Source organism: Lissotriton helveticus, chromosome 1_1, assembly GCF_964261635.1.
Source record: "Lissotriton helveticus chromosome 1_1, aLisHel1.1, whole genome shotgun sequence".
NCBI lineage: Eukaryota > Metazoa > Chordata > Amphibia > Caudata > Salamandridae > Lissotriton > Lissotriton helveticus.
The window spans coordinates 2,014,140,050-2,014,167,202 of NC_136057.1; the positions used below are offsets into that span (position 1 = coordinate 2,014,140,050).

A 27,153-nucleotide genomic window follows, 5' to 3' on the forward strand; every position below is an offset into this window, starting at 1 on the left:
TTGAACGTCACTTTGGACGTTGGCTTCCTCACGACTGGACGGCTCTGGTTGTGGGTGCATTACCTGGCAATTATAACCTGGAATAAATACAAGATTGGACCTACGCAAGTCTCTGTCATCATTACTTAACAATCTGGTTCAAAAGAGGGCACGTGAATGTTATTTGCGTTTGTGTCTGACCTGACTTATTTGAGTGGGGTTCTCCTTTGATCTACTTGTGATTAGTTTAGTTGTGTAGGTCAGAGGAAATAACTATTTATTGAGCCTGGGTCTTGAAAACCATTTCGACTAAAGCATCACAAGCACCCCATGCTTGTCTGGATACATTTCAGCAATGCTGACCATGTCGTATTCCAGAGGGCAGTGCTGAGCAAGCTTCCCTCTCTCTGCATATACAAAAGCCGCAGGCAGGGCAGTAGCACATGTGAAAGCGCCCGTTTTACAAGGATGGGGACTGGCAGCAGCTTCCCTCACGAGTACAGAACAGGTAAAGCATTGGCAACAAGTGTTTGCCTAAATATACACAATAGATTAAGCCGAAGAGGAGTGGCAGGAGTAGTACAAGCATTCTTTATGTTTTTACAAAGGCAGTGGAGTAGGTGCAGGTTGTGAAGTAAGCAAGGGGCTTGCTGATAGTAAGTTGCTGAGTAACGCTTCAGTGTAGTCTTAAATAGCTTATTGTAATTGCCCACTGAGTAAACATTGAGTGATTTGTTACTAAAAGCAACATATTTTGAGGGATTGTTCAAAATGGGGGTGAAGTATTAAGGGTTGAGGCATCTGATACAAAGGCTATAGGGGCTCAACAGATTTTTTGCTTGTGGCACCACACCTTTTAGTGATCTCATTAAAGAAATACCCATCATTTCAAGACCTTGCAATGCACTCACTGTATTTTTGCACCACACATACTCCTGGTGAATCGTGTTTTGTGACTAGAGCAAACAAGTAACTTAAATATATATGATTGTAAAATAGTGTACACTTTATTTCAGAATCAAGGGTGGGAGTGTCACGTTATTCTGACAAATGTATTGTACTTCATAATAATGCTTTTTCCATTCAAGAAAATACATAACTACAGAGCATATTATAAGTAAAACATAAAACATAGAGGGTATCATTCATAGGGTAAGCTTTGGCAATGTAAGAGCTCTACAAGCAACGAAAATACATGATATATTTTGAATAAAACAACCTATCAATGGGATCATAAACATATTTTACACAGAAACCGTCATACGTAATTCCACCAGAGTTAGATTGAAATGATGTTTGGAATCTTGATAAAATAAAACAGTACTTAAAACTTAAGGTTGCGCTAAAAAGGATTTCCACTGGCTGCAGCCCTCTGTCATGATCCTCTTCAAGTCACATGCAACAGACTTTCACGACTGGCCAATTCCCACCAGCAGTGCTATTAAAAATGCCAAATTTCCCACCACATAGATGTTGACTACAATATAATCTTTATTCACCTGCAGACAAAAAAAAGAAAACAGTCAATCTTGGCACAGATACATTTAATTCTGAATGTTAATTTGCCTTAAACATGTTCATAATGTGAAATAAAGCTCTGGATAATCTGGTTTTATTCATGGTATTATCCCAATATATTCCAGCTCACTATAGATGACCCTCATTGGTCGATTGGCCACATGGCGGGTATTATCCACAATCCTTATATCTGGCACCGCCTAGAGACAGAGAACGCATCTGGCATGATTTGGTTTACCGCTGCAACTCTGGGCTTTAAATTTAAATTCATCAAATGATTCTATGGGTTGTCAAAACAAATCATTATTTTACCAACATGTCCACAAAGTAAGTTATGGCTGGCATGGGATATCCCAAATAAACTTTGGAAAAAGACATCACTGCCCCAAACTAAAATACTTTCTTTTCTGTGGGGTCCATTTCCCAACTGTCGCTCCATTTATTGGAATGTTTTGGGCAAAATGCCATCAAACTCCATTGGTAGAGAATATGCCAGATTTGCTCCAAACAACGGTGATAACCTGGTATTTAAGCCATGTTTCTAGCTATTTGTTCTTACATATTGGTGTTAATGTGTTGAAATCCTGACATTGTACACACAATAAATCAGAGTCCTCTAAAATATGCTCGAATCAGTAGAACTGTTAGTTAACCCCTTCCATGCTTATGATGAGCCCAGCTCGTCATGAGGCACAGTGGAGCTGTGCTCATGACAACCTGGGCTCGTCATAACGGCCACGGCACTCCCACGTGTAATTGGTTCCTCGCATGTGCGCGAAAATCGATCAGTGGGCTGAGTCATGATGAACCCAGCTCGTCACGAGCACAGCTCCACTCTGCATCATGACAAGCTGGGCTCGTCTCGAGCACCGTGGCGCCGCCCACCCCCCCCCCCCGACACCGTGGGGGAATTACCCTCGCGGCACAGGGGTTAAATCTACAATTAAAGACACAAACAGTAACTAAATTTGCACAATGGTTTTAACAATGTCTTCTTAGATTAAATGTCATACCAACCTGTGTTAGAGTAACAGTTAAACGTCATCTTAATTTCATGGGACTATGACTGCGAGCTACCTCTGCTCGCTGAAAAGATAATTTTATTTGTCCATAAAATGACTGATGCTAGATGCCAAAGGCCAAACCTGTGTATCTCCAGGTGACAAACGGTTTTAACAAAAGTGTGTTCAATAGTTTGCACACTTACATTGAGTAATCGTCTATGGCCAATCAATGAAGTGTAAGTCATTGCTTCGAATTTCTTTAACACTTAACATGACAGAAGTAGGGTTACCAGAAATCGTTTGTGATACATGTGAGAAATTGGGTTGTTGGTTTTCTGGGGTTTGAGCCCTGGTCAAGCAGTAACCACAATTCTGGTCAAGGTGAGGCACATTGACCGAATATTGACCAAAAGCTCATGCAAGTAAAACAAACGTGTAGTCACTAAAACAATGTCGACATATAACCGTTTGAAAGTAAGTTGCGCTAATGATTTTCTCGATACAAATTGCCTGTTGACTGGAAACCGGATCTTCACACTGAAGCGAAACAGCTTCTCTCAATAGAACACACAATTTTACCAAAAAACATTTGCTGCCCATTTTTGTATTACAGATCTTATGGCTGTAAAGAAATGTGCAATACTGGGAGTAAACATACGAGTGTAGCGTTTAACCAATTGCTCTACAATCTTCAAGTGAAAAAAGATTTTAAAAAGAAGATAGTGCAGGTTTTGAGAACTATTTGCCAGGTGCAGATTGAAATAAAGCCAAATTAAGTACAGAAGGGGCATACGATTTATTCAGATCCCTTTCATTTTTGGCTTAAAGATCACATCCAGTCAAAGCCCTGAGGAGAACCCCGGTAATAAGATTGGGGCCTGAAACACGTCGGCATCACTTACCATCTGGGAAACATTCACATAGGATTAGGATCCAATTAGGGTATTGGTTAAACATTCCCAACCCTGGTATTTTGAATATTAGTTCCCAGTTATCAGCAGCATTTAAAGAAATCTATTGTTGACAAAACAAATCATGATACTGGTTGCTGTATTTTATTGATTGAGGACTAGCTTGGTATTGTAATTTAATTTTCAACAATTTGTTAGTAATATGTATTGTGAAATTATTTTTTTTGCATTTGATATTTGTCTAGGTTTGTATGTAATATAGATAATACAAAGGTTCAGATTCTTAGTTAAATAAAAACATTAGTGATTTTAGATGATTCATATCAATAATCAAAAAGATTATGAAAGAGTACCCTTCCAAAAATGCTTTAAAAAAATATGTTTTTCTATAGTAAGAAGTATTTTAGTACAAATACACAATAATACAAAAAGTCTTCCTGAAATTAAACAAACATATGTCATTAACAAAGACAAATTTTAGTGTAAACCTAAATAATAATAGTGGCAAAAACAGAAAAAAGTATAAACAGTAACAGGTTTGTAGAATCACACAAACAAAAAACACTCAATGCTTCCTCTGATTTTTTTGCCAGGGAAGGTTTTGACAGCGTTTCAACCAGAGTCTTTTAGCAGGTCATCATCAGGACAAAAACATTAAGAGCAACTGTCAAACTTTCAACGAGCTGGAGGAAAAACCTCAGGCAACATATGGGTGAAATAGTCGCTCAGTGACTCAATCACAATGCAGTTATACATGGCCAAAGAAAAGCCGGGAGGATAATGAATACATGGATAATTTTATTCCTTTCCCGGTCCAATCTCCCTAATTTTGATTCTTAGATGCAGAAACACTTTGTGTATCACCGCATTCCAATTACATGTAAACATATAAACAAACCTTGCTTTTCCCTTACTCTGACATAAAAGAGGAAACTAAGGGTTAGATGTATCATTGTAGCAGATTGCGAGTCCTTAATAGCGATTTTTAGGGAATCGCTATCAAGGACTTGCAAAATGCTATATAGGTAGGAAAAGCAATCATTTTTGCAATTCCTACACATTCCTTATTTGCGACTCGCAAATTTCGACTCGCATATAAGGAATGGCTTCCCCTTCATTCCTATGGGCCAAGAAGCCCAAAGAATGAATGGGAATTTTGTGCACAATATGCGAGTACCCAATAGGTACTTGCAAATTGCGCACGCAATTTCAAGGGTGCAAGGGTTCCTAAAGGACACCCTGTTGCACCCCTGAAATGTGCATGGGTGCACATGTGGCGCTCATACATGCCCTTAGGGCAGGTATGTGTGCCACATGGCACTTTGAAAAATGCATAAAATTGCATTTTTCAAGGTAATCCCATTATACCACCAACCTGAAGTTGGTGGTAATTTGCGATTCCTTACAGCAAAATCGCAATTTGCGATTTCTACTAGAATAGCATTTAGGGAATCGCGATTCCCTAAATGCTTGAGCAAAATAGAGAAGCGCAAATTTAGCGATTCCTTATTTTGCAAGTGGGTTCCTACTTACCTGCATTGCACATAGCTAAATTGTGATCGCAAATGCACCCATTCTGCGAATTTCAGCGTTTGCGATCGCAATTTAGCTTGATACATCTGGCCCTAAATGTTCTAAAAAAGTGTATAATCATGGTCAAATAAACATAAAGGCCAATGTAATCAGTAATTGGTCTGAGTAGAGAAGAGCATTAAAAGTGACAGCTAGATAAAATTGTTGTTCTCAATTTCATAGGTCCAATCTACCTGCATACCCAAGGGCCTACTCCCTCTCACACGAAGAGGCATTTTCAAAATTATAATCAAAACCAACTTTACCATTATGGGCTTTTAATTGTAATTCCAAAGACACCAACCAAGCCATAGACACCTACTCCCATAACGAAGTTAGACATTTTTCACTACCAGGACATGTAAAACTTAAAAGAACATCTCTAACTTTTTAAGTACACAGCACCCTGCCCTATGGGCTACCTAGGGCCTACCTTATGGGTAACTTACATATAACAAAATGTGAGTTTAAGGCTTTGCAAGGGGTTTTTAATGCCAAGTCGACATGGCAGTTTAAAACTACATTCAGGGAGCAGTGGTAGGCCTAAGACATATTTGAAATATTACCTAAGTGGGTGGCACAATCAGTGCTGCATTCCCACTAGTGACATTTATTTTACAGCGCCTAGCATGTACAGGTATTGCCACTTTACTAGGAACTTATAAGTAAATCAAATATGGCAATTGGGTATAATCAAATTCTACCATGTTTTGGGCAGGGAGATAGCGTAAGCACTTTAGCAGTGGTAAAGTGCTTAGAGTCCTAAAGCCAAAAAAAAACAATTCAGGATAAAAATGGGAGGTGGGAGGCAAAAAGTCTGGGGATGACCTTGCAGAAAGGGAGAAGTCCAAGCATCTAGCACTAGTTCAAAATATTGTATTCCAGTAATTCATATGTATTTGTCACTCAAGTAGATCGAAATGTCCAAGAAGGGCAATCTTCTCTAGTCTCTGTGAACCAATGTTGGAGATTTTGGGGAGTAATGTAATTTTAAAAAGAAAAACTGTGATAATGCTGTAGTTGGAATTTGGATATCAGAAAACCTTTATGTTGCTTTCAAATCAAGTTAGTGAAAATCTTGCCTGTTAACCATTTGTCTACACAAAGGTACCCATCATCTTGTAAAGATGTTACATAGAATGTGCAGCGGTCAAATATCCCAAGTTGGAGAGACTAAGAAAAAAACTCAGCCAAGGAGACTATCTAGCGTTCTTTACTAACAGCCTTTAAAAATATTATCTGAACCAGAGATATTTTAAAAAATATTGTGTGGGGCACCATATAGGATGTTTAGGTACAACATTGTGCATAATGTTATACCTTTGGTAAGATGGATGAGAAACCTCCAATTTCTGCAAGCAGTACAACAAAGGAAATCAGAATTTTTGGAAAGTCAGCATTATGCAGCCCCAAGACACTTGGCAAGAGTGGTGGCTGGTGAATTTCAAAAGTGGTGGGGCACGAATGCCTACCTTACGTTGAACAGAGCTAGTGAAGCAAGCAAACCCAACTTCCTCTCAAAGGGTTAGGGAGCACCTAAAACATTTTGAATATATGAGTGCAAATGGCATATTTTATGGCACAATTTACACATACATTGGTTTAAAATCCAGAGATTCTGAAGAGACATTAATGAAATATTAAAGACATGTATTAAGTGACAAAAAATATGAATTGGCACTCTTGCTTTTAACAACGTCTTCCATCCCATGTGTACCCCAATCTTGCCACAGTTCTTTATCAGCCGCTTTAGTCTAGTAAACGACATATGTAATGTGATACGTGGCATAGCTGTGACAGACAACAAGCCCAGATATAAAATGTGCTGATGATAAATTAGTACATCCTTAACGGAAATCATTATGGAGGTGCAAAGGGCAAAACAATAATGGGTTCAGCAGAGGGGTAATGCGTCCCTAGGCTACACTGACTACATATTTACAGCTTATAGGTTATTGGCACTATACAGTTGACTCAATGACAAAGTACAATTACATGCATGTAAAGGTGTAGGTGTATACAGCTCAAGGTAGCTCGACTTTTGGCTCAACTGTATAATCAATCCAGACTCAGCCTATACTGATGAGTGGATAGGACCTTCCTTGTTTAGGTAATTGGACAGACTAAGGATTGGAAGGTTACATCTAAAGAGATGAGTGGGGAAGACTAGGTAGATACAGGTGATTTGTGAGTGGAGAGGTGTATTATAGTCTTAGATTCCGACGTAGCGGGTTCCACCGGACATTAAAGGCCCACTCCAGCTTTAACAAGGGAGAAAACCTTTAGTGGCCGTTTGAGCCCACTACAGAGGGCTCTAAGGCTATTAGAAAAAATCCTGTGCCAAGAGGGCAGAATGTTCTAATTTGTAAAACAAAGTCCTCACAGACCCCGAGGGGTTTGAAATCACCAAGGGCTGGATGAGGTCTTTGTTCTCAGCAACAGCTGTGAACATCCATTGGAATGTTGAAGCTCAGGGTTTATATTGGCTTACAGAAGCCCGGAGCAGTAAATTGTGTTCAATGGAGCTCCCAACATTCCAATGTTGTAATAAACATTCTATGGTTTGCAGCATAAAATCCATTTAAAGAGTGACATTAATTGTCATGCTTTGCCCTGGCTACTGCATAAATCCGTCCATCACCACCCCCTTTTGTACCACTTTGTTCGCCATAAGTTGGCAGGGTATGCTCAGACGTGAGTCCCTTGCTCACTTTGCCACTGGATTCAAGCAAGTCTGGCTGAAGATGGCTGAAATGCCAGATACCGGTCCTAGGAAGCTTGTTTCCGGTCCAGGGAAGGCATGGCTTGGCAGTTCGGGCTGGACTGTTCCCATGAGGCACAGGGTCAGACTGATTTGCATATGGCCATGTTTGAACTGGGGTTGCAGAGTGGGCTAAAGAACGATGATGGATCAAACCCAGATCTTTTGACTGGGTGTGAGTGTTTGATTGGTTCAGATGCTCCGTCCATCACCACCCCCTTTTGTACCGCTTTGATCCCCATAAGTTGGCAGGGTATGCTCAAACGTGAGTCCCTTGCTCACTTTGCCACTGGATTCAAGCAAGCCTGGCTGAAGACGGCTGAAATGCCAGAAACCGGTCCTAGGAAGCTTGCTTCCGGTCCAGGGAAGGCATGGCTTGGCAGTTCGGGCTGGACTGGTCCCATGAGGCACAGGGTCAGACTGATTTGCATATGGCCATGTCTGAACTGGGGTGGCAGAGTGGGCTAAAGAACGGTGATGGATCAAACCCAGATCTTTTGACTGGGTGTGTAACAAATACAACCCATCGATCCTGCATGGCAGCTTGCCATATTTACCAAGAGATTCGGTCTGTTTTTTTAGCAAAATAAAAGTACTGATCTACTTCAGCTTCTATCTCACTTCAGAGGCATTTATTCAGTTGCAATCCTAGGGAGAAGACAATTGTCATTTAGTAAAGTCTCACACTGGAGTATTTCCAAAAATTGACAGATGCAACCTGTGTTTGAAATGTCAGTACATTTTCATACTAGTGGTGAATAGAGGAAGAAGCATACAGCCTGTATTTCATATGATGTTTAACATAATTCCTCTTTGAGAGAAAACAGCGAGATCTGTAGTACAGTGTACAGTTCTTACTCACTACTAAGTCACAAAGCTCATTTCTGCTTTTCATTTAACATAGCAAATTAAACATGGATTTAGGTTATTTACAGGATGTGATGAGCGCAGAGCCTGCGGGAGCAGAGCACACACGCCACATGCTGCCAGCCACTCCAGTTTGCTTTAATCAATCAATCAATCAATCAATCACAGAACTTATAAAGCACACTACTCACCCGCGAGGGTCTCAAGGTGCCGAGGGGGGGCTGCTGCTACTGCTCGAAGAGTCAGGTCTTGATGAGCTTCCTGAAGGTGAGCAGGTCCTGGGTCTGCTGCAGGTGGGTGGGGAAGGTGTTCTAGGTCTTGGCAGCGAGGAAGGAGAAGGATCTGCCTCCGGAGGTGGTACGATGGATTCGTGGGATGGCGGCGAGGGCGAGGCTGGCAGAGCGGAGCTGGCAGGCGGGGGTGTAGAAGTTGAGTCTGTTGTTCAGGTAGGCTGGTCCGGAGTTGTGGAAGGCTTTGTGTGCGTGGGTGAGGAGCTTGAAGGTGATTCTCTTGTTGATGGGGAGCCAGTGAAGGTCTCTTAGGTGGGGGGTGATGTGGTTGCGTCGAGGGAGGTTGAGGATCAGGCGGGCCGAGGCGTTCTGGATGCGTTGTAGTCGCTGTAGGTGTGTGATCGGAATTCCTGCATAGAGTGCGTTGCCGTAGTCCAGCCGGCTGCTGACGAGGGCTTGGGTCACAGTTCTTCTGGTTTCGATCGGGATCCACTTGTAGAACCTGGGAAGCATGCGGAGGGTGTTGTAGCAGGAGGAGGAGACGGCGCCGACCTGCTTGGACATGGAGAGGGAGGAGTCGAGGATGAATCCCAAGTTGGGTGCGTGGTCCGTAGGCATCGGTGCTGTTCCTAGAGTTGTCAGCCACCAGGAATCGTCCCAGGCGGACGGGGTAGGGCCAAGGATGAGGACTTCCGTCTTGTCTGAGTTCAGCTTCAGGCGGCTGCTCCTCATCCACTCGGCGACGGCTTTATACCCTCGAGGAGGTTGGTTTTGGCGGTATGCGGGTCCTTGGTAGGGGAGAGGATGAGCTGGGTATCGTCAGCATAGGAGGCCAGGGGCTCTGCCTACAATATGTGACAATGCATTTCAGTGTGGTGAATTGGAGCACCACACTGAAAAGCGTTAGTCTAACATCTGATGCGTAGTATTTGGCAGGACTGGATATTCTGAGCCAGATGCAAAGTAGCTGAAATGCTATGCTGGGCCAGTCTCTACATATAAAATGTTTTAACCACAGCAGTCAAGCCTACTCCCTAAAGGTAAATCGTACACACGCCTGTTACAATATCTACAATATCTATCACTGCTTTGTTATAGAGGATTGATTCCAGACACAGAAACAGAGGATCTCCTGTCTTGTAACAATTTGAAACAAGAGCTTGAAGAGGTCAGTTTCAAAGAGCTTTGGACGAAATTAAGTTTTAAGAGTTGCACTTGCACTTAAAAAAGTATTTTTTCATTCATTTTATGAGACTCGGTGTGGAATACATTTTTATGCCAAGTCAGTTGCAATGCCTCAATTAAAACAATCAGTGAAGCAAGAAGGCAAAAAAAAGTATCTGCAATAAACTTTTTTGAACCAAAGTTTCGCCTCAATACCTACACTGGCTATGAGATACAGGCTTGCGAGGAATGAACCTTTTGTTGGCATTCAGATGAGCGCCCCCGTTCTCCTCCAAGGAGTCGATTAATTACTCTGTTTACCCAATTAAGTCAGAGACTGCTCACTTGCAGTCAGGTCCCCAATAGGGCAACTCATTGCATAATTACTTTGCACACTTCTGCCAGTGAGTCACATCGTCCTGCATACTCTTCTGGCCAGTCTCACCAGAAAGGCCAAGTGCACAAGGCAGTTTTTGTTTTCCTTATAACTTTGGTGCCATCTGACGTATTCCTATGTTAATTCCCATAGGAAAAGCAACTCTCCGAAATGGAAAAAAGCGGATGTAGGGCATTACACCAATTTTGGCAAAATGTTAGATCATGCATGCTTTTTGTAATTTGGTGTAAATCCGATCAACCGTTTTAGAGAAATCAATCGAAAACAAAATAGGTCCTTCTGATTGGCTAAAGGAGGTTTTTTGCATGTTGACCATTTCAGTACCAAAGTATTGGTGCCGGAACCATGATACCGAAGGATCTGATTGATTGACCACAACTCTTAACAAAATGATGCAACCTCCATTACAGGACTTGGGGTCTTGATCCCAGAGGCTTGAAACAAGAATTGCCAGGCCAGATCCAGCAACCAACTCCCCCACTGTGCACATTCAAAAGCCAGGGCAGCAGAGTTGGGCATGTGGCCTCGCTAGAGGTTGGTCACCCCTGGGGATTAGGTGCCAGTTGGGTGTAAGGCTTGGCTAGAGACCAGGCCTTGTGTCCAACCCCAGAAGCATGATGCCAGCAACCAGGACACTGGTACCCACCGAGGGCCCCAGTGAGTACTGCAGTACCAATGCTGATACTGCAGCACTGAAAACTCATTTAAAAAAAGGAAATGAGAAAAGTGTGGTGTTAGACTTGTCTTTTTCAGCCGGTTTACCCCCAGTGTTTTTTGCTTTTTGACCTCTTGTTTTTGACCCGGTTTGTGTTGGTTTTAGGACTCTGGGCACTTTACCACTGCTATTAAGTTCTAAAGTGCATATGCTCCCTCTGTAAAATCTGTTTATGGATTGGTGAGTCCATGATTGGCATATATGATTTAGTGGTAAGTCCCTAGTACAGTGCACAGTGTGTGCCTAGGGCCTGTAAATCAAATGCTGATAGTGGGCCTGCAGCACTGATTGTGCCACCCACATGAGCATATTATTTACAACAAGGGGTGGTGAGGGACAGAGTCTCTGAATTAAGCAGAATACTCTCACCCAGTCAAGAGATCAGGGCTAGATCCAACACCGTTTTTTAGCTCACTGCACCATCCCAGTTTCAGAACCTGGCTGTATGCAAATTAGTCTGTTCCTGTCCCAGTGCATGATGGGAACAGGGCAAACCAAACTACAAAAGCCAATTCTTACACTGGGAAGGAAACAAGCTTCCGGGGACCGGTTTCTGGCATTACAGCCGTCTTCGGCCCGGCTTGCTTGAATCCTGATGGTGCAATGAGCAAGGGACTCATGTCTGAGTATACCCTTCCACGCTTAGGGTGGACAAAATTATTTACAACAAGGGGTGGTGAGGGACAGAGTCTCTGAATTAAGCAGAATACTCTCACCCAGTCAAGAGATCAGGGCTAGATCCAACACCGTTTTTTAGCTCACTGCACCATCCCAGTTTCAGAACCTGGCTGTATGCAAATTAGTCTGTTCCTGTCCCAGTGCATGATGGGAACAGGGCAAACCTAACTACAAAAGCCAATTCTTACACTGGGAAGGAAACAAGCTTCCGGGGACCGGTTTCTGGCATTACAGCCGTCTTCGGCCCGGCTTGCTTGAATCCTGATGGTGCAATGAGCAAGGGACTCATGTCTGAGTATACCCTTCCACGCTTAGGGTGGACAAAATTATTTACAACAAGGGGTGGTGAGGGACAGAGTCTCTGAATTAAGCAGAATACTCTCACCCAGTCAAGAGATCAGGGCTAGATCCAACACCGTTTTTTAGCTCACTGCACCATCCCAGTTTCAGAACCTGGCTGTATGCAAATTAGTCTGTTCCTGTCCCAGTGCATGATGAGTACTCTGCTTAATTCAGACACTCTGTCCATCACCACCCCTTGTTGTAAATAATTTTGTCCACCCTAAGCGTGGAAGGGTATACTCAGATGTGAGTCCCTTGCTCATTGCACCATCAGGATTCAATCAAGCCGGGCCGAAGACGCCTGAAATGGCAGAAACCGGTCCCCGGAAGCTTGTTTCCTTCCCAGTGTAAGAATTGGCTTTTGTAGTCTGGTCTGCCCTGTTCCCATGATGCCCTGGGCCAGGGACAGACTAATTTGGATACAGCCAGGTTCTGAAACTGGGATGGTGCAATGAGCTAAAAAACGGTGTTGGATCTAGCCCTGATCTCTTGACTGGGTGAGAGTACTCTGCTTAATTCAGAGACTCTGTCCATCACCACCCCTTGTTGTAAATATATACCCACATGAGCAGCCTGTAAATGTAACTCAGACCTGCCACTGCAGTGTCTGTGCACACTTTGGTACTGGCATGTCGACCTGGCAAGTGCACCCACTTGCCAAGCTCTAACCTTCCATTTTCTCTCATGTAAGACACCACTAAGGTAGACTCAATGTCACCCCATGGGCAGGGTGCATTGTATGTGAAAGGTAGGACATGTACTGAGGCATGTGACAGGTTCGTTTTTCACTATTGAAAAGCTATCTGTCCCATTAGATAGAATGGGAGTTTATTTGTAGCATCTTATAAATATAACTTCCCATTGTGATGAGATTGAAAGATGGGGTTTAGTATGCCTGAACTCAGAATATAAAAATGTATATTTTTGTAAAAATGGTTTTTAAATTGTGTGTTTGAAAATACCACTTTTAGTAAGTAGGTATTTTCTTGGTGTGTGTCCAGCCTTTCCTGAACGACTCGGGGCTGGGCTGAATAGTAGTATTCAGTATAGTGGGAGGTGTTTTCACTAGAACCTGAATAGGCCTGGTCTGCATTTACAGTGGTGGGAAGAGATTTCCCTTGCACTTGAATAGGCCTGGTCTGCCTTGGACAATGCTGTCTCTACCTCCTGCCGGGTAGCTGGACCAGAGAGGACAGAACTGGTTTGGGGTGAGCACAGACACTCTCTCCCACAAGAACAAAGAGAAACTGAGTATAAATATTGGGACCCGGCCCCAGAACTTTAGGTTACTGCTGAACTAAGGAACCTGCCAGAAAGAAGAGCTGGAAAAGTTGTCAGGAGGCACTGCTACTTTGCTGGATGCTCTGCTGTGTAGCCTTCTGCTTGCTGCTCTGTCTTGGGCAGGGAAAGGACTAGATTGTACTTTCATAATCCTGCTGTTAGAGTTTTCTCCAAGGGATTGAAGTAGCAACCCTGGCCTCAACAACAATGACGACATCCACCGCCACAGAGCCACTGCTTGAACCATGACCTGTGGGCACCACACTCCGCACCGCCTCGCTTCACTTCGCCACCCTGCTCTCACCGGCTCGGTCGCTGCCTGCTGACTTCGACACCTGTGACCGGACCTTGGCTTGGGGGCACTGCTCATAAATCTCATGACGCACTTACCGCACCACAGTCCGGACCGACTGATACCTGCTCGCCACAACCGGCTCTGTCCCTGCACTGTGATCTGTCAGCACTGCCTTAAACACCCCTTCACTCCGCACCGCAAGCCCTGGTCTCACCAACACAGCTGGATGATCGTTACAGACTGACTGCCTGCACCGCACGCTGCACCGATAAGCTTTGCATCGCAACCGCGATGGTTGCCACAACTGGCTCGCACCGTGTCTGCCGCGACAAAAAGGTACTGGTTACGAGCCTGCCAACACCCCAAATGATGTGGTCAGACTGAACTGTTGGATTTTGTGAGTTCAGTATCGCAGTAGAACCGGACAGAGCTACCGACTGCAAGGAAATCCATTTTCAGTGTTAATCTTACAACGTGCATATTTTTAAGTACTGTATGTTGGATTTTTATCATTCTGTTCTTGGTTTAAATTCATCAAGTATGGAGTATTTTCTGTCCTGTAACTCCAGTTCTGTAGTAGGGGTATCTCTGTTATAGTCATAATCTAGTGAATAGTCCCGCTCATGAGCGTGCACCCCGGAGCAATCAAAAATAATCTCTTAAACCGTCTAAAAATGCAGTCCTGCACAGACACTTAAGAGAGAATTTAAAGACAAATAATGCAGCCTATATCCACAGGCTACACTGTCCAGTACTTCAACTAGACATTCCACCAAAACCACAAACAGCACAGCCTGCCAAGTTTTCATCATGGAGAAAAACTTCCCCTTTTACCAACAAAGCCTCTGGAATGATCGAGAGGAAGAGGAGGACAGACAAGCCCCATAGGCTGCCATTATGTGGCTCAAAAAGGGCTACCGTGCCTTTAAGAAAACTTTCTAGAACTTTCTCAGTATCCCAGAATGCCCAGCAGGTCCCATTTACTTCAAGTTCTTTTTGAAGGCGTATAACGCTAGACCTGTAGCATTCCGAACATGAACATCTTTCTCCACCGGGGAGGAGGGCGGGCGCTTATGACTATAACAGAGATACCCCTACTACAGAACTGGAGTTACAGGACAGAAACTACTCCTTCTGTGGTAGGGGATCTCTGTGTAAAGTCATAATCTAGTGAATAGAATGGCAAGCCCATCCCCAAACCAAGCGGCGGTGGAGAAAAGGAAGTACAACACCACTACTGTGCGAACAGATTTTGCAGCGAAGCCTGCCCAACCTGAGCGTCTGCCCTGGAATCAGTGTCCAGACAGTAATGCTTAGCAAAGGTATGGACTAACTTCCAAGTGGCCGCCCTGCAGATTTCTGCAATGGGAACATTACGTAACAAAGCAGTCGTGGCAGCTTTGCACCTGGTGGAATAAGCCTTAGGTTTACCACCTAAGGTATTATTAGCCTTTTGATAACACAATTGTATACAGGACACAATCCACCTCGAAATGGACTGTTTTGAGGTGGCAGAACCTGTCCTGACTGACCCATAATTGATAAATTGGTCTGACCTACGAATATCCTTGGTTTTATCCAAATAAAATTTCAACACCCTCCTGACATCCAGGGAATGTAGAGACCTTTCCGCTGGAGAGGAAGGATTCTGAAAAAACGTAGGTAAAGTTATGGTCTGGTTAACATGGAAATCAGAAATAACCGTAGGAAGAAATTTAGGGTGAGTACGCATAACAACCTTAGCAGCATGAAATACAGTACAAGGTTCTTGGTAACACAACGCCTGAATTTCACTCACCCTGCGGGCCGATGTAATGGCCACGAGGAACACCGTACTTCCAGGACAGGTGCTGCAACGAAGCCTTATGAATAGGTTCAAAAGGTTCCTTCATCAATCTGGACAGCACCACATTCAATTCCAATGAAGGCGAAGGAAGCCGGACAGGAGGAAACACTTTCTTCAAGCCTTCCAAAAAATCTTTGATCACAGGGATCTGGAAGAAGGAGGTCTGTGAAGGGCATTTCCTGTAGGCAGTCAGGGCAGTGAGATGAACATTAATGGAATGAAAATTAAGGCCAGACTGCGCCAAATGTAAAAGGTACAGAAGGATGACATCTTCCTTACATGTCGTTGGATCATAGTTCTTGGACTTGCACCAGATACAAAATCTCTTCCACTTGTACGCATAAGAAGTCCTAGTAGAAGGTCTCTTGGCTTCCTTCAGTATGTCCATACAATCTGCTGGGAGATTCAAATGGCCATATTGCGCTATCTCAGGAGCCATGCCGCCAAACTCAAAGACGAGAGATTGGGGTGCACATCTGCCCCCGAACTTCTTGAGAAGGTCCTGCCGGCACGGCAGCCGAATGTGAGGAAGGAGAGACCGGTGAAGCAGGTCCGTGAACCACCACTGCCTGGGCCATTCCGGGGCAATCAGGATCATCCGCGCCCTGGACTGGGCCAGCTTGATGAGCACCGCAGGAATTAGGGGAATGGGTGGAAAAGCGTACAGAAAGCTGTTCGACCAGTTGATCCATAACGCATTCCCCAGCGTTCCCTGCTGGTAGTACCTGGATGCGAAGTCTCGGCATTTGCTGTTTTCGGCGGTGGCGAACAGATCCACGTCTGGAGTGCCCCACCTGGCGAAGACGTCTCCGAGCACTTCGTCCTTTATGACGCATTCGTGGTTTTCCTGGATCAGTCTGCTCAGTGCGTCCACCTGAACATACTGCACACCTGGTAGATGAGTAGCCGCTATCGTCAGTCCTCTGGAAAGAAGCCAGTGCCAGATCGCCTGCACCTCCTGCGACAGGGTGCGCGATCTCGAGCCCCCCTGCTTGTTGAGGTAATACATCGTGGTCGTATTGTCCGTCTGTACAAGCAGAGAGTTGGTCTGGAAGGATGGATGAAAAGGCCTTCAGTGCCAAGTGAACAGCTCTGAGTTCCAGAAAATTGATGTGATACGTGGACTCCGTCTGGGACCACGTTCCCTGGATCTGTAACTCCCCGGAATGCGCTCCCCCGCCATGGAGAGAAGCATCCGTCACGATAGTCTGAGTGGGAATGTCCTTGTGGAAGGGAACCCTCTTGAGGAGATTCTCCGCTGAACACCACCATTTCAGAGACTGTAGAGCATGCAGAGACAGTCGTATCTTGTCGTCCCAGTTCCCTTGCCTCTGGTCCCACTGATCCTCCAGACACTCCTGCAGCGGTCTCATGTGTAGCCGTGCGTGTGGAGTGAGGAAGATACAGGAGGCCATCAACCCCAATAGAGAAGACACCGTCCTCACTGTCGTAGATGGAGCGGTCATAAGGGCCTGAGCCTTCCGAAGGAGTGATAAACGTCTTTCCTCCAAAGGAGACACGCTTGCTGACAGCGTATTGATGGAGGCTCTCAAGTAATGTAGGGATTGGCCTGGAGTCTGGACAAACTTGGACATGTTGATGTGCAACCCCAGCTTGCTCAAGAGAACGGACGTTTTCTGGAAGTGCGCTTGAGCTTTCGAGAAGGAGGATGCCTTGATCAACCAATCGTCCAGGTACGGGTAGACAAACACCTTGTTCTTTCTCAGGTTTGCCGCTACCACTGCCATGCATTTGGAAAAGGTCCTGGGCGCAGACTTCAGCCCGAACAGTAACACTGTGTATTGATAGTGATTGGCGCCGACTTGGAATCGCAGGAACTTCAGGTGTTTCTGTGCAATAGGCACGTGGAAGTATGCATCCTGTAGGTCTATCACGCACAGCCAGTCTCCCCTTTGCAGTATAGGGTAAATCTGGTGCAAAGACAGCATGCTAAATTTTTCTATGCGAATCCACTTGTTTGCTTGTCGCAAATCCAGAATAGGCCTGAACTCGTTCTTGTCCTTTTTGCGGACCAGAAAGAACTGTGAGTACAGACCTCTTCCCCTTTGAGACAGAGGGACGTCTTCTATCGCCCTTTTCCTTAACAGGGTATCGGCCTCCGCCTGGAGCTCGCACAGCTGAAACTGCGAGCAAACCGGTGGAATTGCTGGAGGCGGGCTGGTGTACCGAAGACTGTATCCATTGCAAACAATATTCAGCACCCACTTGTCCTGAGTAATTTTTCTCCACTCTGCCAGAAAATATTGAACGCTTCCCCCCATCAGAGTGGGTAACAGATGACGGGGAAGTAATCGCTCAGGGCCTAGACCCGGACGGGCCTTTGGTTGCGGTGGCAGACTGCTGACCACCCCTGCCCCTCTGACGTTTCTGAAAGGGCTTCCTCTGGAACTGCTGCTGCTGCTGTTGCTGTCCAGACTGTTGACCTCGCCCTCTGCACTGTGCCCCGTTCCATCTCTGGAACGGGCTGTAGTTCTTCTTCTGGTCCTTGGGCTTCTCCAAGCCCACAGCCGTCAGAGCCTCAGCCTCCGCCTTCATGCGGGCCATCTCATCGTCGGCGTGTTTCCCGAATAGGGTCTCGCACGAGAAGGACAGGTTGGCCACCCTTTGCTAGGCTTCAGTGATGTCAATCTGAGCCAAGCATGGCACCTCTGATTAAACCCATGGCAGTACCCATGGGCAGGAGGGACGAGTCTGCAGCTGCGCTGATCAGCTGGTTCGACACCAGCAATCCCTCATTCAGGATCTCCATAAAATCCTCCTTCTTTTCCCGTGGGAGGAGGTCGGCAAACTGTTGGAGGGACTCCCACAGCGCCCGATCATAGCGCCCCCAACAGCGCAGATGCACTGGCAGCCTTCATGGAGGTAGTAGCCGTCCCGCACACCTTCCTGCCTGCTGAGTCCAACCAGCGACTCTCCTTGTCCGGAGGCACATTAGAGGACGGGGTGGTGGCGTGTTGCTTCCTTTCCGCCGTCACAATTACGAAATCCGGAGTTGGATCCAATCGGAGGAAAGCCGGGTCCGCATCAGGAGCCTTGTACTTCTTTTGCAGCCTGGTGGGGGCTGCTTTCGCCACCGCCGGAGTGAGGAAGAGCTCCATGGCGGGTTCCACTAATCCAGGCACCAAGGGCAACAGAGGCCTAGATAGGTGCTTCTTGTGGAGAGTCTCAAATATTACGGAGTTCGTAGGCGTGGGCACAGTCAGTTGGATGCCCAGCTTGCTCGCACCCCTCAACAAGACTTCCTGAAAGGAGACCACGTCATCCACAGGGGATACCCTCGTCCTAGGGGATTCTGATAGAGTTGGCGAATAATCCCTTGCGCTGGACGAATCCGTGCTGTACCTAGACCGACCCTTCCTACGGTGTTGTCTGGATCTCATCGATGAGCGACGGCGACTCCTGGATCTCCCTCTCCGTCCGGAGTGAGATCTAGGTCTTCTAGGCCTTGGGCGTTCCGCGGGTGCTTGCGGCGGAGCCTGTGGTGGTGGCCTGACCGGGGACCTTGGCCGATGTGCCCCCTTAGGTGGCGTAGGGAGGTGCGTCAGTGAGACCGACCTCGGAGGCTGTGGCAGTGCATGTGGAGGAACAGGAGGCGGTGGTGGCGAAGGAGTGCGCGGCGGCGGCTCTTTAGGCAGTGGAGGAGGAGGAGACTTCGGCTTGGGGGTGGAGTACACCACAGAGTATGCCGTTCCCAGTGACTCCCTCATCTTCTTCCTTGGCGTAGGCGATCGAGAAGCAGCGCCCCCTGTCGGTGACCGCCATCGCCGTCATGTCCCGGAGGATCCGGAAGGACTCCTGACTCCAGAACGCCTCCTGGAGGATGATCTCTTCCCCTTAGGCGCCGAGCGCCTCTTCGGTGTCGAAGAACGCCTCCTCGACGCCGACGAACGTCGTCTCGGCGTCGACGACCTATGCCTCGACGACGGGCTTTGCTGCCTTGACGCTGATGAGCTGCGCGTTGACGTCGAACGTGTCCTTCTCGACGCCGATCGCCGAGTCGACGTCGAGGGCGAACGTTGGTGTCGCCTCGACGGCGAGTGCCGACGCCATCTGGAATCCTTACGCCGTCGAAGTGTCGATGATGACGACGACGATGACGACGACGTCTTCGGCAGCGACCTCGACGGCGGTCTAGTCAGTCCCCTCGACGACGAACGTCGACGTCGCCTCGACCCAGAGCCCTGGGGAGACGGGGAGCAGATCGCGTCATGCCTCTCGATGCCGTCGATGCCATCGACGTCAACGGAGAACGGCAACGCTTTTTGGCCTTCTTGCCGCTGGGGAGCCCCCCAGAGGCCTCAGCATGGGCAGAGGAAGCAGATCCAGCATGCCCAGACCCACCTTGACTCTGCAGCCTTCTTTCCTCCAGGCCTTGGAGCCTGATCTTCTTTCTGTCTCTCAGGGTCCTGGAGGAGAAGGTCTGGCAAATCTCACACTTCTCAGGTAAATGAGTAGAAGGGAGGCACAGGATACACACAGGGTGTGGGTCCGACTTGGCCTTCTTCCTGGAGCACTCCGGGCATTTATCAAACAATGCTGGCATTTTTTACAAAAAAGGAGTGCTCAGAATACTAGAAGAGGAAGAGGGCACCAAAGCACGTCGAGTGTAAACACTCACACACTTTAATAGTGCAAAATTCTTACAACAAACCCAAAAAAGGAAGAGCTCAATGCTCCAGGGTCCTGCTAGCAGGACCCGGAAAAAAGAACTGAAAGTAAATGGGACCTGCTGGGCATTCTGGGATACTGAGAAAGTTCTAGAAAGTTTTCTTAAAGGCACGGTATCCCTTTTTGAGCCACATAATGGCAGCCTGTGGGGCTTGTCTGTCCTCCCCTTCCTCTCTATCATTCCAGAGGCTTTGTTGGTAAAACGGGTTTTTTTTCTCTATGATGAAAACTTGGCAGGCTGTGCTGTTTGTGGTTTTGGTGGAATGTCTAGTTGAAGTACTGGACAGTGTAGCCTGTGGATATAGGCTGCATTATTTGTCTTTAAATTCTCTCAAGTGTCTGTGCAGGACTGCATTTTTAGACAGCTTAAGATATAATTTTTGATTGCTCCGGGGTCCACGCTCATGAGCGGGACTATTCACTAGATTATGACTATACACAGAGATCCCCTACTACAGAATGGATATTTTTCTAAACTGGTGTGGTGTCTATTTGTAGTGCTTTCACTGGTTTACTGTTGCTTATGTGCAAATGCTGTACACACTGCCTCTGAGATAAGCTTAACTGCTTATGCCAAGCTACCAAGAGGGTGAGCAGGGGTTATTTTAGGAGTGTAACTCCCTTACCCTGACTAGGAAGAAGGGTCCCTACTTGGACAAAGGTGCAAACCATTGCCGACTAGAGATCCCCATTCCTAACCTGTGGTCACAGACCCTACAGACAACCACCATTTTACAGGTATAAGTTGTTTACAGTGGGAATTGGAAGACTACAGTGAGTTAGGCAGCCATGCGCAGCAGGAGTTTGTCAGCCACAGGGGAATGTAGGTTGGGTGGAGAGCCTGGATGGAGTCAAGGTTATAGCTCCAACCCCTTACTGCACTCGGCCAAAGGCTATACGCAGTGGGGTTTGAGCGCAGAACAAACATTGTGCACAAGGGGAAGGGTTTTGTGCCCATGGGGTTAGGGCACAACACCAGGCCGGGGGCCAGGCCCTGCCACAATCCCCTGCTGTAGATCGCTGAAGGCAGAGAGCAGCTGGGGGGTGGCTGCAGGCTGCCCGAGGCAATTGGATGTAGGTTCAACCTTGATTATTATTAAAAAACATAGAAATTGACTGAAAAAAGTTATTGTGATGTTATACTTAGATAAGGAAATAAGATAAGAACAAATGCTAAAAACCAAAAAATTACTGACATTTGCCAGTTATAGATTAGCGAACTAACTATAACTTGAGCCCAGGTCATGCACTGCTTATGACTTTACAAATTACATTGCTCATGACATGTTAAATGCCATTGAAGCAGCATAATTATAGCTCCACCCTATATACATCCTTTAAATGCATTTATACACCATTATACACCATCTATATTCAACGTGTGTTTAATTTCATTTACCTGTGTGTGCTACATATGAATAGAATGGTAGTATAATAATCAGGTTAATCAATAAGAGTTTAAGTATAGCTGTATTAGGTTGAACAATAACTAGTGGAACTGCATTCACATTTAATATTGTTTATTTGCTTGCCATTGATTTACAATGGTGTAACATGCATCCATTTTGATTCTCGAGCAAAAAATGTGCCCGTATGCTGTTTCCTCTCCTCTGCAGGTGTATTATCGTGTTCTTCGTTAGCTAGAGAAAGGCTTATTGTTCTGTACTAGATTGATAGTGAGGCCTGGGAAGGGAAAACTGCCAACAGATGTGACGGTAAAAAGAGTTTCTGTACCCGGCATACCAAGAAGATGCAACACTCCAGGACAACAGATGTGCAGCTAATTTTGTGAGGATGGGACGGTAAGGAGTATGCTGTCCCTCTTCCAATGCGATTGGTTCCCAGTGGTGGAAACGAAATATGGATGTTCTGGAGCTTTCAGTCGTCATTTTAATTGTCGTTTCATAGTTAATTAGGCAGACAACATCTTATCTTTGGAAGAGAACAGATATCAGTCTCCTCCTAGCGTTACTTGAGTAGAAAGCGTCATGCTCAGCACTCTTTCTTGCGCCTCAAACTTCTACTGAAGATCGAAACCATGCTGACACCTTCTATGCTTCCCCTTTAGAAGTCCCATTCTTTTGCAAATGCTTAGAATATAAAGGGAACGTTTCTTTATGAAAACCCTGATTAGGTACCCAGCTTCTTTTACATTGTGGCAGTTACTATTTTATATTTTATTTTATTACGATCCAGATGACTGGAACATTGTATTGATGTACCTTTTTGCTTTGCATATATAATGACTGGATTAATCATTTAAAATAAACCTTTATGGTTGACCCTAAGTAGTTCTATGCAATCCTTGTGAAGCCACATTTGTTTCACAGAGATTGAAATGTACTTTCGATGTTAGCCCCGTCCCAATACCTCAAGTCGACTATCAAAGCTCCATATTACCATTGGGGGATATTGTTTGATGATTTCCCTAAAAAACTGATGCTGTAGATATCCCTGCTCCATCAACTTCATTAATGACCACTAATTATACTCAAATTACATCATTGCTGATGTCATCTGTTTCGGAAGCTATTGATGGCTGAAATAAAATTCACCATATCCAGAGTAGGTTCATATTTTAATAATTAATACATAGAGTGAAAAAAACTAGACCGCTTCAGGACATCAACACTCAACTCGCAAAATTACATTTCGAAATCAAATTGCATTATTTTTAATATTCATATCTTTAAATCTGCTGTAGGAGCCTTGCGAAGACAGGTGGCTCTACTTTTCAACTGTTAATGGACAACTTAAAGTGCACATGTGATTGGTGATATGTTTCTAATGTGGCTCAGTAAAACATTTACACAAGCTTTAATAGAAGCAATGATCAGGTGCCCAGGATATGGTAGGACATAGGCATTTTCATTAAAAACAATTCAGCTGTACACCTTTTACAGCCACACACAAAGCGTACAGACACTACTCTGATTGTGAACCTATACCAGTATATGATTTTGTGAACCTCTGCCCTCCAATAGAATCACATATCCTTTAAATAAAACAAGGAGAGTCAGTTTAAACCAAAATATAGATACCTTCTCTGCATGCCCTTCAAGAAAGCAAGTAATAACATATTTAGTAGTTAAATCAGGTTCAAGTTAATTGGAGAGTTTTATAATCCTTACTTGTCCCTTTTATGGTTTAAATCATTTTATTACATTTTGTTAGAAATGATAACACTACGCCCACCAACAACCACTGGCTGGCGGGGAACATTGTGTCAAGTTTTATCAAAGCAAACTCAAGAGGAAGGAAAGGAGAGAGACAGAGGAAGAATCAAAGAAGAGGAGAATGATACAAAGATTAGTGTGAGATCAGCTGAATAAAGGAGAGACAGAAATCCACCCACTGCTCAAGATAGGGTCTGATAGGGAGTCAGGGATGAGGTCTCAACGAGGAAGAGGGAGGGGCCGCTAGGGGAGATGTGGGGAACCGCAGGACCCTAAGGTATTGGGGGCATGTAAACTTGACAAATTCGGAGGAGAGGTACTCCACAGTAGACCTCCAGGTTTTGTCAAACTTAGGGAGAGTGCGATTAATTCCAGCAGTAATACGTTCCCTTCTGATCATCTACCACAGTCTGTGTAGCGAGTCCAGCTTGGACGGGATAGTATCTGTGCCCCACTTCGCCAGAAGGACTTGCTTGGCAGCTCCCAGTGCTAAAGTGATCACCCTAGCTCTACAGGAGCAAAGAGAGTATTAAAGGGGGTTTGGGAGTCCAAACAAAATGTAGCTGGGGAGTCTAGGGAGCTCTGTTTGATACATCTGGTCGACTAGATGTAGTATGGAGTCCCAGAAGGGCTGTATCTTGGGCAGTGCCAGAGTATATGAGACAAGGTGCCCACTTGCACGCAGTTGCGCCAGTAAAGGCCGCTGCTGAGAGGCTTCCACTTCGCAACCTGAGCCGGGGTATAGTACCAATAGTGTGTGATTTTAAGGAGCATTTCCTTCCCTGATGAGGCTCGGGCTCAGTGCACAATGTCCAACCATTCTTTTGTGGGAAATTCTCTATCCAGCTCCGAAACCCACCTACGCTGCTCTGGGGACTTCGAGTGGTTCCTAAGCCTGCTGAGAAAGTTATAGATGTCCGACAAGAGACGCTTGTTTGAGGAGCGGGTGATGAACCAGATCTCAAATTTCGTAAGGAGACGGCCTGCATGTGGGCGGATCTGAAATTGCGTGACCCAGTGACGAAGCGCCAGGTACTGCCAGTAAGCCTCCATGTGAATCCCATAATGGGCTCTTAGCTGGGGGATATCGATTATGCCTTGTAAATCAAAAAGATCGCCGATACGTTTAAGGTTGGCCTCCTGCCATTTTAAGTAGGCAGACCCGGTGAGAGCCGGGGGGGGGGAAGTCCGGGTTCCCAATGAAGGGAGTCAAGGGTGAGATAGTCGTAGAGAGCTGACATCTCTCCTGTACTTTATCCCATACCATCATGGTCGTACGCAGAACCAGCGAGAGATACGCACCCAGAGGACGGTGTCGCAGCGGGAGCCAAGGAACTTGCCAGATGTGCATCCCCGCTACACACCAGATCCATAAAGCACCGGTGCTTTTTGGACTCCAGCTGGTACCATTCCACCATCCAGCGCAGTTGCGTCGCTTCATAGTATCGACCCAAGTGAGGGATCCCCAGGCCTCCGTCTTTCTGTCGCAGATACGGGAGGTGTGGAGCCATGCATGGCTTCTTCCCACCCCAAATGAAGCCATTAATGAGTTGTTGCATTTGGACCAATACCATGGATGATGAACACAAGGGAAGCGTCTGCATGATGTAGAGCAAACACAGTAAGATTTTCATTTTAACGGCTGCTATCTTACCCAGCCATGAAAGAGCATGCCTCTTCCAGGTGTTCAGATCATTGCGGGTTTTAGTCAGCGCTTCCAAGTAATTCACCTGTGCCGTCTTCGCAGTGGTCGAGAAAATCCAGAGCCCCAGATACGTAATGTCACTGGCTGCCCAGGAGAGAATGGAAAGAGTTGTGACAGGTGGAGGCGGTCTGCCGCCGGGAGCATGAGACTCAATGCTTGAGATTTCTGCAAAATAATTTTTAACCCCGATACAGCGCTGAAGGCAGCAATCTCCGTCAGCAGGGGGTTTGGGGAGAGATGACTGCGGATTGGACAGGAAAAGGAGCATGTCGTCCCCGTACAGTGAAATCCTGTGCTCCCTATCCCCCATTCGAATCCCATTGACCGCGGGAAGCTGGCGAATCTGCTCCGCAAACGGCTCCATGTAGAGCGCAAATAGGAGAGGGGATAGCAGATACCCCTGCCTTGTGCCACGCCTAATCGGGAAGGGCTGGGAGACCACTCCATTGACCGTAATCCGGGCTTGCGGCCCCTGGTAAACACAGTTCACCCATTGCCGGAACCGTTCCCAGAGGCCAAATCGACACAGGACCTAATGTGAGTAGGGCCAAAGGACCCGGTCAAATGCCATCTCGGCATCCACCGATAAGAGTATTGCCGGGATTTGGGTGCATTGTTCCGATCTAATAAGTGGCACAACCATCGTGTTCCATCCCCACAGTTGTGATCCGGATTAAACTCCGATTGGTCCGGGTCCACCATGTCTTACATATGCGGGGCGAGATGAGCCGCCAAGATGGCAGTGAAATTTTTTAGATCTACATTAAGCAGGGAAATGGGAAGGTATTAAGCACACTCACGGGTGTCCTTCCCAGGTTTGGGTATGACCACCATTTCAGCCATGTTCATCGAGGGGGTAAGTCTCCCCGTGGTGCCAGGAGAGGGGCAAGGTCAGACGAGAAGTCTTTATAAAAGTCCACCAGGAAGCCATCTTCACCAGGGGCCTTGCCAACTGGAAGTCCCTGAAAAGCCCATAGAACTTCCTCCGGGCTGATGTCCGCCTCCAAATTGGACGCAATAGAGTCCAGCAGCAGAGCCACTGGTGCCGACTGCGTGTAGTCTTCAGCTGCAATGGGGTCCAGGCTTTGAGCTGAATATAATGCCTTATAAAAGGCCTCTAATTCAGACGCAATGTCCTGGTCCGCTCGCAAGCGTTCGTAATTTCCATGGCCCGACGTGCCACCGTTTCGGCTCGAAGGGCATGCACCAAGAGTTTCCCGGCCTTGTTTTGTGCAGAGCAATGCATATTCTACGCGATCCATATCTAGGGCCCGTAATTGCTTCCTCGCTTGCGCAAGGAGGTGTTGTGTCTGAATTGCCCCAGTACGGCGGTGAACCCCCTCCAATTCCCGAATCTGAGCCTCCAACTCCCCTTTCTTCACCCTACGATCCTTGTTGCGACTCACCACAATCGCAATACAGCGCCTGTGGATGACCGCTTTATGGCATCCCAGAGCGTGTCCACCTCAACCGCTCCCCAGTCATTCAGTTCCAAATGTGTTTTAATGGCATCCCGCAGTTTGGTGACATTGGTATCATATGTGAGTAGGGTGCGGTTTAGATGGCAGGAATGTCTTCCGGAGAGCCCCACGGAAGAATCAGCTTTAAGACTATTGGGGAATGTTCCGAGAAAGCCGCCGAGACGTCGTCGAAACATGCCGTGACCCTGGGCGGAGTCCAAAAGAGATTTATGTGGGCGTACGTTTGATGCACCGCGGAGAGGAAAGTATATTCCCACGCGGAGGGGAAGCGGTGGCACCAGGCATCCATAAGACCGGCTTCGCTCAACCACTGAAGAATAGCGAGGAGAAGAACTTTCGGTCAAACCATCTAGATCGAAGTCTCCGACAGTCCGCCCGCATAAGGTGAGTCTCCTGTGAAAGACAAATATTACACTTTGCATCTCTCAGCAAGTTAAGAGTGCTTGCCTCTTCGCCAGTGAATTGAGGCCCCTTACATTGAAGCTCAAGATAACTACATTAAGACGGGTCATGAGTCAATATGAGAAAGAGCAATTGTACTC

General features: G+C 46.2%; 1 protein-coding gene across 2 annotated transcripts in view; it reads right to left on the reverse strand.

Annotated features, from left to right (window-relative positions):
* Positions 1-1,166: 1,166 nt before the first annotated feature.
* LOC144776241 (putative ferric-chelate reductase 1) overlaps positions 1,167-27,153 on the reverse strand; it is a 605,038-nt gene continuing 579,051 nt past the window's right edge. For both annotated transcript variants that reach the window (XM_078659261.1, XM_078659260.1), the window contains exon 16: positions 1,167-1,478. In XM_078659261.1, the coding sequence (XP_078515387.1) occupies positions 1,389-1,478 (90 nt within the window). In that variant the 3' untranslated portion in view covers positions 1,167-1,388. The remainder of the gene's footprint in view (positions 1,479-27,153) is intronic.